This window comes from Mytilus californianus, unplaced genomic scaffold (assembly GCF_021869535.1).
Source record: "Mytilus californianus isolate M0D057914Y unplaced genomic scaffold, xbMytCali1.0.p SCAF_2, whole genome shotgun sequence".
In the NCBI taxonomy this organism is placed as follows: Eukaryota; Metazoa; Mollusca; class Bivalvia; order Mytilida; family Mytilidae; genus Mytilus; species Mytilus californianus.
This window is the reverse complement of record NW_026262668.1, coordinates 78,597,597-78,609,962: the sequence shown is the minus strand read 5'-3', so window position 1 is coordinate 78,609,962 and position 12,366 is coordinate 78,597,597. Positions and strand designations below refer to the sequence as shown.

General features: G+C 30.7%; 1 protein-coding gene across 4 annotated transcripts in view; it reads left to right on the top strand.

Moving 5' to 3' along the window:
- Nucleotides 1-12,366, top strand: part of LOC127728230 (semaphorin-5A-like) — a 104,891-nt gene that overhangs the window by 49,117 nt on the left and 43,408 nt on the right. For all 4 annotated transcript variants that reach the window (XR_007994054.1, XR_007994053.1, XM_052235476.1 and 1 more), the window contains exons 3-7: nt 6,145-6,253; nt 6,691-6,799; nt 10,257-10,355; nt 11,519-11,732; nt 12,175-12,263. Coding sequence is in view for 2 of the 4 variants with exons in the window: in XM_052235476.1 (XP_052091436.1) it covers nt 6,145-6,253; nt 6,691-6,799; nt 10,257-10,355; nt 11,519-11,732; nt 12,175-12,263 (620 nt within the window). In the remaining 2 variants the exon portion in view is untranslated. The remainder of the gene's footprint in view (nt 1-6,144; nt 6,254-6,690; nt 6,800-10,256; nt 10,356-11,518; nt 11,733-12,174; nt 12,264-12,366) is intronic.

The following is a 12,366-nucleotide window of genomic DNA, read 5'->3' as shown; positions in this document are numbered from 1 at the left end:
CCAACTTACAACAAAATATACAAGTAATTGGTCTCGGGGGATGATTTCCTTTTTTGTTATCATAGTAGAAATCGTTTTTGTAGGGTGTGTAGGTAATTTATACAGATCAAAATTATTCCCATCCATAAATTAAAGTGCAACAGTTATCTTATGTTTCATTCTAAATCTTTTTAATTGCACAGGTGTTAGTTTAGGATTTAAGGTTTTATTGTCAGTAGTTTTCTGGAGAATCAGGCAGATAGATATATTTAGTGGTAAAAACATGACAGATAAAAATCAAATTATTTGTTTTAAGTCTTCTTATATAATTGGATGACAAAATAGTATTTGTTTTTATTGTTCCTTGGTGCAAATAAGCAAGGGACATAAAAAAGGTCTTGTAATCTACATTTATATAAAAATTATTATGAAAGTTTTACTGGCAACATCATGGTTAAGTGTTAGAAATGAATGCTGATAAATGATTGGGAGTTATGGCCTTTTGAAATATAGACTCAATGGAAAACATCTTTTAACTCTTCTATTACCTTATAATGTTTCTCTACAGATATTGAAATATAAAAGAAAGACAAAGGATATGGGGTATCCATATGGAGTATCCATCCATGACACAAAATCAGTACATGCACAGAAAAAAAACACAAAAAAAAGGAAAGGAACAGTGCTGTTATTGCTGTTCTTCATCTCAAAGTCACAGTTAGGCCTTCAACACGGTGCAAAAAAACTCTAAATGACCATTACAACCTGTTGTTAAGTACTGTGAAAACTCAAAAGATTGATTAATTGGTTGTTTGCTTAAAGTCCTGCGGCAAATATTTCATTTAAATCTGCAGAATGATGTTGCAACCAATGTTGGGTATGGCCAATTTGTGCTATATTTGTTTCACTCATGAGGTGGATGAAACCTTGTTGACTTTCAACTATTATGAGGAGTCTAAAGTAGTAGATCCTGAGTAACCCCAATAAATGGCCCTATAAAGGTGTATTTTTTAAACTTCAATTATTTGAGAAAATCTAATGAGTATGTATCGCTAAATGACATATGGTACCACCCCTCTCCCAGTGAAATTTTGGTTGAAAATGAAAGGATATGGTATATAAAGAACATTTTAACAAAATAATTGTGGGCGAGAGGTGGCTCCAGTGTTAATTTTTTAGAAAACTGTTATAAATTATGCTGAATTATGCAAAAAATCAGGTTTTAACGAAATTCACATGCATTTATGACATAATACATACATCACTAATGACACAATTGGTGAAAATCCTTTTTCACTGAAACTGAATGAGACATTTTACCATATGTTTTGATCAAATTTTCACAACATTATCGAAGATAAAAATTTTCAGATTTTACAGCAAAAATTATGAGTTAGTGAACCAACTCCTTTGTGTCTTTCAATAAGAATGAGAACACTTAAGATTTTAATGTTCAAGCATAATGTTGGTAATTTGTGGTGACAGGTGTCCAATTGAGAGATTGTGTCACTGCCTAATCAAGTATTCATCCTCTTTTTGAATAAAAACTTATTTGAAAGTAATAAGTATATTGCAAAAAGTGAGAATTACCCATGTTTTTGTCTATTTGTAGTACTCTTAACTGTGTGGATACTTGGAATATATTGACAGATAATATCCCGGTTTTGATCTACAACTTCCAACAAAGTTTACCAAAAAGAACATTCATTTATATATAAAATTATTCAAATATTTTATATCTATTTTCATAATCATTATCTCATTATATCAAACATCTCTTATTAGAAATACAACAAAAGTACATAAGTGGGGAAGATTATCTATTTAAAAAGTATAGATGTACGTAACTCATCACCTTCTTGTTATATAATGGTCTTGTACTGCTTTAAAAGTTGGTCAACAAATTGGACTATGAAATGAATTCATTGGATAGATTTTATTAATGAATTAAATTTACATGTTTTATATGAATGAGTCACTCGTCGTTTATCTTAAATGAGATATACCCAATGTTCCATGGTATTACCAAACTGTCAGTATACTGTCCACATTATGCCAATTCATTCTCAGATTTAAAAAAGAAGAAAAAGTTGGCAGTTACAAATTTGGCAGTGAAACAGATGTTTCCTGCTGTTTATTTAAAATCTAGTTGAACATATACAGTAGTTTAAATTGATGAGCTAAAAAGACTAAATCTTGCCAATTTTACATATTTGGTGAAAGGTTATGATGCACATGAATAGTTTATCTAGTTGAATTGACATATTTTTGTAGTTAAATTTAAATGGATTTAAAAATTCATTGCATTTGAAATAGATTTATCTTAATACAAGAATACATAAAGATGATAGGAAAAATACATAAGCATGTTTTAAACAAATTGAGCTTTTTGAATTATACACATCAAACAATTTTCTGTTTCTTTGAAAGGTTAGTAAAATTAATGACTTGGGTAAAATGTGCAAGCTGCAAGAAGATATGTATACAAAATGTGCTGAGGAGTGGTTCAAAGACTGAAAACATCTTGTTCTACAAGCAAGGTTCTAGTTTCTGGGTGTCCTCTGTGTTTCAAGGGTACCAACTGCTTTAAAATATTTTTTATTTGTATTGAGTTACGATGTTTAATCCTGCATCATTCTTTATGTGCATGTCCCAAGTCAGGATCCTGTAATTCAGTGGTTTTCATTAGTTGCTGTCTCCCATATTTGAATTTTGTTAATTGTTTAGGTTGATGGTTTTATCTTTTGACTTGTTTCACATTTTGTCATATAGGTGCCTTTTATAGCTTAAACTGTATGGTATGGGTTTTGCTCATTGTTGATAATGGTACTGTGATCTATTGTTGCTTTTTTTAATGTCTGAAGTTCATTTTTCAGATACCAAATGCCTTGCAAAACCAGATTTGAGCCCTTATAATTTGAAAATAGAATGTTCACCTAAAAATTACTGAACCGATGTCTGCTATGCTGTTCATAGGATACTTGAAGTTTCTTTTGCTGACTTACTTTTAATAATGAAATGAAATTATTATGCATTATGTTTTATTTACATTTATATTTGTCATGTTGTATATATGTCATGTAAGTTGCACACTTGGATTACGCAATGTCATATTTGTCATATGTGCTTTATCCAATAAAATATTTGAATTTGAAATTATGCCCCTTGAAGCACTTGCTACTTTTAGGCAGATAAGATGATGCTTAACTTATTTTTCTGCATTTGGAAAAAAGATTGATCTGCAGCTAGGAGAGCAATAAATGAAAAAATGATTTTGCATAATATTTTTGAAAATTTGCCAGTGTTGCAGTAATATCATAACCACAAGATGATTGAAGAAAAAATAAGTGCATGTACCATGTTACAAAATAGTATCTTTAATATGTATTTTATGAGGAAAACTTCGACCCATAGCAGGAATGATTTACATATAAATAGATTTACCATCTGCTTTATATACTAACTATTACTTAATGTTCACAAATGCAAATAAGCATGTCCAACATGTTGTATACAATTCAAAGGAAATTTTGTTTGTTAATTGAAAAGTCTGACTGACATAGACAGCAATAAAGTTGTAAATGACATATAATTTACTGGAGATAATTGGGATATCTAATGAGGTGATCTTGACATTCTGTTCAGGTGTAGAAATTTTAATGTTTTTCATATCTTGGGTGGAGCAAACCTATTTAAATACAAATTTAGTAAAAAGCCTTTGGAAAGATGAAAAGACACAAAACAAAACCAAAATTGATATTTAGGTACATTAATTTAGATCTGCATTAGCAAACTGCAAACATAGTATGGAAAAAATACTACAGAATGTAGCAATTGTTTTGATTTTTAATATCAAAGAAAGATCGATGTCTAAAATTATTCAGAAGTTCTTTAGAGTTTTTTAGAATCCTCATAAGGTTAATACCACAACATGAGTAAACAATTTCACAATATTTCTGAAGACCCTCTTTCACTGCGGACAGAGTTTTTGTTAATCTAATGGACAATTCCTTGAAAGTTTGTAGACCATGCAGATGAGCCTGCAATGTACCGAAGTTTAGGTATCCAATATAAACAAGGGTCCCTCTCAAGAGTAAGGAAGGTAAAAATGCCTATAACTCAATTTCACCTTACAAAAAACATATTCAGTAGAATATTGTATCATGATGATTGAATTAAATTAATGAATCTCTTTTTTATTCCATGTTAGAAGTAAGTGGAAAATTTATACATTCACTTATGCAGCAAAAAAACAGCACTTGACAATTATATCAACAATTATACAGTCAGTACTTGTTGGTTAATCTTTTTTGTATAAATCTGATCGTGCTACATGTATCAGATTGAGTTGGCAGTATATGTTTTGCTGTTTAAGCACCTGTGATGATGTCATTTCCTGTTCTGTCAACAGGTGTGAGGTGGGATGGTTACCTATGTTGATTTTTATAACTCTTGATTACAATGTTATGTTTAAAGCAATGCCAAAGAAATAAAACATTGTCAGCAAAACAATTATCCAGATCCAGCTGATTTTAATACTTCCTTGAAAACATTTACGTTTATCAAATTCAAAGTTATGTTGAAATAATCAGAACCTAGAGATTATTATAAGAATATGAAATAAGAATAACATAAATGATCAGAATCTTTATTTTCATTAAATACAATATGGTGGTAAAAAATGGTTTTAATGTCTGCTTTATCCTGTTGAAGAACATGTCTGTTGAGATCTTAACTTGATGACAAAAGGAATGACTTTTCCCACTGTAAACTTTCCCTCTTTATGTAACAACATTCCAGCAGCACATTCTATATTGTGGCTGATGTAGTATTCTAGTGCTTGCATTTTCATTAAGATTTGATAGAGGGTTGTTTAAAAGAAAATGGTAAAATTGAAGTCATCTCTGAATATTGTGATCATTAATGACCACCTATATATATGTGATTCCTTTGTTGTAGACACAATCAAGTCATCCTTTATAACATCACCTTATGTGATCAACATGACTAGTGTCCTAAGTGGAGCAGGAACTGCTCACCCTTCTTGAGTTCCATTTCCCAGTTTAAATGGCTGTCATATCAAATTTACTCTAAATTTTCTTATGTGTCAAAAACTGCAAGTTTGATTAAATATGGGCATATATATATATAGCTATTGTATCTGAATGCTGATATATATCTGAGAAATATGTTGTCTTGTGGTATGGTTATTTTTAAGTTATAACTAATGATTTTGTTTTTGTTCAAATAAATCTGTATGATAGGGATTTTGTCATGTAAAGTATATCAAACAGTTATGTTTAACAGATCTACAAGACATTTTTGGATTTTTTTCCCTTAAGAATTGTATTTTATGTACTGAACTAGAACGTCTGTCTCATATTTATCTAGTATGCAAGCACTATTTGAATGTTCATCAGTTATTTGGTTTGAAATGGACAGTAATTGAAGTCTTTTTGTGCTTTAGGTGTTTGCATTTTAGCAATTTAAGCTTAATGTAGATTAAATATTTGTCCTCTAAATGAAAAAAAGGAGGAAAGGTGTTGAAAACAAACTTTAATTGACTGTTGACTAATGCATTTTCTGTAATATCTTGATCACATCTTGGTTAGTATCTGATGTCAGTTGGATTCTCAGAGAGATATTTATATAATTAAATTCCTTCATTTAAGACCTACTTTGTATCTACACTTCTGTTATAATGTAAGGTATTATACAATATCTTAAGAGTTAAATTAGAAGGCTCAGCAGACTGCATAGACTTAATTACGTAGTATAACACAACACAGGGAACTAATAGCTTTACCAGCTTCTCTAAGAGCACATTTACTGTGAAAATTAATGGAAATTCCACATATTCCAATTTTTTGCAAGGTCTAAATTAAAGACAAACATTTTTATATTTGTTGCACTCTGTATATTTTATTACATGGTTGTGGTGTATATTTTTTTACATGGTTGTGGTGTATTATCACAATTTGTCTATCTCATTCATGGGAAAAGTCCTTTTTACTGAGGTTATAATGCTTTGATTTCATTGCATTTTCGGTCAACAAAATGCATATTTTGTTTGTATGTTAAAACACTTTATAAATTTTGGGTGTCTGAAGTGCTTCTCTAGATTTACCCTCACCAGGAACACTCATAATCTTGTCTTTATTTCAGATTTACTTAAAGATAATGATACATTTAAGACATTCCAACATGCAGATCTTGCAGGATTTGTACAGCTGACAGTAGATCTACCCAGAAACCAGCTCATTGTTGGATCAAGGTAAAATTTGTTCTTCCACAATGGATACAATCTTCTTTAGATAAGGGTCTTTGCATTTCACTTTGAAAGTTATGAATACATATCTGAAAAGAAATTTAATTCCAATCAATAGCACAGGCAAATGTCAACTTCCAGTTATGACTTTTGTACAATAATGCAGAAGGGTCTTTGCATTTCACTTTGAAAGTTATGAATACATATCTGAAAAGAAATTTAATTCCAATCAATAGCACAGGCAAATGTCAACTTCCAGTTATGACTTTTGTACAATAATGCAGTTCTCGGAGAATTAACAAGAGTTAACTTCTTTTAGAAGATACCTTGCCTTACCCATTAATTTGCCCAAAATTCATTGAATAATGGCCTGTCATAATAAAAATCCACAAAAATAGAAAAACACGGTACTTTAACTTTTACTCAAGGATATTTCATTTCAGAGATATCTTGTTACGACTTGACCTAGATGACCTTGAGACCTTGGAGAAAGCAGAATGGAAGTCAAATGAAGACAATAAACAACTGTGTTTGTTTAAAGGACAGACAGAGGTATGGAATAACTAAAATTGATCATACCTGTATGATCACACCTGTACCCTGATCATGCATATTCCTGAATTAGATCAGATTTACATCCATATTTACCAGTTATGTCCCTTGATTTATTATACCCTATCAAAAAAGTTGTGAAATGGATTTTTTATTTTGTGCATTCATGTATATTGTCCAATAGTACCCATCACCTTGATTGAATAATGTGCAAAATATTGTTGATCTAATGCTTATAGTCCTGAAAAACAGAACCAAATAAGGAAAACTTAATTTTATATGTCTGTCAGCAGGTCTCATTTCATCTTGACATGTTTTCACAGTAGTATTTTATATGTCTGTCGGCAGGTTTCATTTGATCTTGACATGTTTTCATGGTAGTATTTTATATGTCTGTCAGCATGTTTCATTTCATCTTGACATGTTTTCATGGTAGTATTTTATATGTCTGTCGGCAGGTTTCATTTCATCTTGACATGTTTTCATGGTAGTATTTTATATGCCTGTCGGCAGGTTTCATTTCATCTTGACATGTTTTCATGGTAGTATTTTATATGTCTGTCAGCAGGTTTCATTTCATCTTGACATGTTTTCATGGTAGTATTTTATATGTCTGTCGGCAGGTTTCATTTCATTTTGACATGTTTTCATGGTAGTATTTTATATATCTGTCGGCAGGTTTCATTTCATCTTGACATGTTTTCATGGTAGTATTTTGTGGATCCAATGGTCTGTTTCTCAGATATAATAAGCAATAAGTCAACTTAATTTGGTGTATGAAATGATTGTAAAGTGTACATGTCCTTCTGACAGGCTTCATCATACCGTGACTTCATTTTTATGGTTCATTGGTCTATGTTAATTTTTACTGTTAACTCAGTTTCTCAGATACTTTAAGCAATAGGTCAGCTTCATTTGAGGTATGGAACAATAGCGAGTTGGTGTACATGTGGGTCTGGCAGGGTTTTTATAGACTTTCAATATAAATTCAATTATGATCAGCAAAGCATATGAGACATTTGAGGCGTGTGGACTCTTGTTTTGCCTAAAAGCAGGTTATGAATTTATATAGTGACGTAGCAGCCATGCTTTTGAAGGCAACACATAATGGTTCCTACAGTTAGTGTCAAGTATTGTCAAGATTAATGTATCTGGATGAAAGTTAACAATTTCAAATATTTGAGTACATTGAAGTGAATGGCATTCTATGAGACATGTCACAAAACTGCTATGTTGTGGTTTGTCTGGGAACTTTTTAGAACATTATATTACTTACGATACTAACATAGGCATTAATTTTGTATGATCTAAATGTTAAAATCAGTAATTAATTCAAACCACAAGACATTTAAAAACATTTCTCAAAACTCAATTAACCCATATGTTCTAGAAAGAGGGTAATTGATAAAAAGTTCACAAGCAGTGTGGTTTCTTTTGATTCTGCTTCAGATAGTATCACAAAAATATACTAGGTTCTTTAGATGCTAGAAATTGATCTTGTTGTAGGACAGATCCTGTCAGAACTTGGTCAGGAATACAAGCAGATTTCATCAACAGTCCTTAACCTACTGTTTAAATTTGGAACAATTGTATTTATCACCCATCAACTTAGTGGCCACAGCATATATTGTTACCAATATCAGTCCTTCCTTCTTTCTGTCATTCTGAAATTTGACTTTTGTCCAAACTATTTTCATTAGGCCTGTATATATTGAACTGATTTTGGTTTAAAATTATTTAATGGTATGTTTTAGATCAATTCAGGGTTTTTGGGTCTGATGACATACTTTTCACAAAATTAGGGCCCTTGGACTTCATAAAAATTGTACTTTTCTCGGCTAAATTTATTTTGCCTGTAGACTTATAACTACATTTTAGTTCATTAAAGTATAGTGATGAGATGCAATTCAAATACAGTTTCATACCACACTCTGAATATTGACTGCAAAATCAAAACTGTTGACCCAGTATAATTGAATAAAAAAAGGACTTAGTTGTAGAGATTCAAATATTTCCTACTAATACTAATAATCATAGAGAGCCTAACATTGTGACTTAGGCATTTGGAAATTTAATAGATATTTATGTATTGATATATATGTTTAACAATTACCTGTAGATTTCAAGGTCAAAAAGTTTCAGGAAGTTGTTTTGAAGGACATTCTCAGTTGAGGTTTTGGTTGCCTTTATGCTGAGCTTTGAAGTTGGGAAGTATATTTATCTTCATAAGATAATGGTATCTTATAATCCTTTCATATACTGTTCACATTGACATTTGTAATAATATTGCCACAGCAACATCCCAGGACTACATCATTATGGCAGTTTTAATAGTTGTGAACAAATCTTTTTTTCTTAAAATATTTTCTTTGCTAATCAGTTTTAGCCATGGCCCTTGTTTAACTGGTATTGAAAGGTGAAAAGTTTATTTTGAGTTTGTCAGAACAGTGATAAATTTTTAAACCTTTGGCAAGCACATGATAGTTTTGCGATCATTATAATCCATAAGTTGTGTTATGGGATAAGTTATGGTTTTTCATACTGTGTAAAGAGATATCTGTATGGTATCTCCACAAGTTTGTCCAGTAACCTTTCTATTGCAAGAATTTTGATTTAATCATTTTCAAATGTTTACAAGACAGTACAAACCAGAGGTTGTTTATCATCATGATACAGATCATAGATAGAACAGATTGTTATAAATCTTTGTATTAAAAACTGTCATTTTTTTTCAAGTATAATACCAAGCTATACTTTTACAAAATAGATTTTATTCATAGCCTAATGTTCAAATGTTGATAGTATTTATTTTTTTGAAACCAACAACTTCCTCTCCCAAATTATCTTTTCTGTTTTACTAATGCACTTCTGAAAAGTAGAAATAAAATTAGATGTGTGGTATACATCATTGACTTACCAACACCAAAAATCAATGTGTCTTATTGTTTATCTGTCTTGATTTTTTAATCTAACTAAATTTGTTTCCATATTACTGTAAAAATCTGTACCAAAGACAGTACAAACTAATACTGACAAAATGTGATCAATATTTCCAGCTTTTTTCTATCAAATTCACAAAACAATAGATCTGCCCTGCAAATAAAAAGGATCAAATCTGTATCAAAGTAGTCGCACTAAGATATCCTTTAGTATTAGAAGTACAGAATACTTGACTTATATCATTACTAATTCTACAGATCACAAGACACAGGGCTACAATTTTTAAATTGATAACATCTTACGCTATATGGTTTGATCAACATGTTTAAGTACATGGTTTTTTATATGTAGAAGTTTTTGAGATAACTGTTGTAGATCTTATAATTACTACCTCTATTGATCCATAATGAGGGTTGTATCAGTTATCAAAGAATTTCAAATAAAAACTTATAGCTGAAACCTGAACTCTGTGTCACTGAATTTTACTGTAGTGTTTACAATGTTGTTTCTGTTACAGGAAACTTGCCACAACTTTATAAGAGTTGTTTTTGTTCATGGAGACTCGTTGTTTACATGTGGAACATATGCATTTAAACCAAAATGTATCTGGAGAAGTGTAAGTATGACTTGTCCTCATTGCAGACACAATTTGTATGCAAGTCCATGTCACCTTTACTATAAGATATAATGTAAAGCTGTCGTTTCTACTGAATGGAAAATTTGTGTATGCTGTGTAAACATTAAATAATGTTGTGCTTGACCTCTCATATTAATAATTTCAGATGCCAAATTTTTCATAAAAAAAGATGTTTCTCAAATCCGATCGTCATTCAAAAGTGAGGTATTTGCCTCATTTACCTGCATTACGCTATGGCCTTTGTATATGCCATTTGTGTGTGATTAATAGATTTTAATAACAGAAACAGGACGGGTGTCACTAATGGAGCAGGAACTGTGACTCTTCAATAGCACTTAAGTTTAGCTTTGTTTTTGGCGAGTTTGGTTTTGCTCAATCTTGTTTTCTATTTAATTTTTTTGTTAACTTGTTTGTCTTTTTTTTTTTATTTTGGTCATGTTTTTGTTAGTCCTTCTATATGGGATTGTTGACTGTTCTCATATCATTTAGAATACCAATTTAAATTAATTTTAAAAATTATATATATATAAATGAATTTTAAGACTCCCCCCAAACTTATTAGATTAGGATTCCTATGCTACTCAAAATTTCAAATAGACAAAATAGTTAGGGTCTTGTAGTGGAAGGGAAATAACTCTGGTTTTATGTTGAGATACAAATCTCTTGACATTTCAGCTCCTGATAACATCTGAAATAATATCCTTTCATGATAGAAAAAGTACCAAACAATAAAAATCTTTTTATATTCGGTCCATTCTCCTAAAAGAAATTACTAAATCTCCAAATTTGAGTTTATTCAGTTATTAGTCTGTAACTTCTTTGAATCAAGTTTTTTGTAAAACCTGAGAGAAACCAGAAAAATCACTTTAGGCTTAGTCTTCTTAGTGATTTTTTAATGTTTTTTTTTTATGAATATAGAACATTTAACAGGCAAGTTAAAGAAATCAAACACTCACAAGAGTGCAAGACTTAGATATCTAAACCACCCTTAGATACGCTTTCCATTTGTCTTGACTGATCCTGGATGTCTTTCCTGCTTGCTGATGTTAGATTTCTAATATGTAGTACAAGTACAAACACATTAAAGAGGATTTATTTTGCTGAAAAATTTTCTAAAGCAACAATTCTCTATTTGTGATCAGGCAGAAAATTTGACTGTGATAGAGCAAGATGAATTCCATGCAGTTGGATATTGTCCATTTACACCAGACCACAATTCAACAGCAGTCTTGACAAAGGATAAAATGTACTATAGTGGCACAGTGTTAGATATACAAGGCAGAGATAAAGCTATTTATAGACCAATGGGTAGCAGACCTTTAAGGACCAAGCAATATAACTCTAAATGGTTAAATGGTAAGAAGTTAACCTCTCTTTCTTTAAGTAAACATATTTAAGGAAATGAAGGAAACTAAGTCAGTAAGAACACTTGTAAAAGATGAATTTGTTGATGATTTATATTTGTTTTATTTTGTTAAAATGATTATGAAATTTATATAAATAACATTACAGTCAATAACCTTGTCTTATATATGTCTCTTGACTTGACTCCATCTTTGATGCCTAAAATATTAAGTTTAACTTAATTTGTAGTTTTTATACACCCATTTACGGGATGTATTGTGGTAAACTGTTGTCCGTCTGTGGTACTTTATTCGTTGAAATATCAACAGGTGTATCATGTGCTCATGGTGCAGCTCTTTATTGATATTTAAATAAATATTTTATTGGTATTTGAATATTGCTGCAGGCAAAATATTGTAATATGTTAATTGTTTCTTGTTTTTTTGTTCCACAGATCCAGATTTTGTCTCAGCTTATGAGGTAGATGATCACATCTACTTTTTCTACAGGGAAGTTGCTGTTGAATATATCAATTGTGGAAAGGTATATATTGGAATACACATTTGTTTAAGATTAAAGGTTGCACCGTGAAAAGTATAACTTTAGCTCCAGATGCATCACAAGTTTTATATTTGTCTTTTTAAGG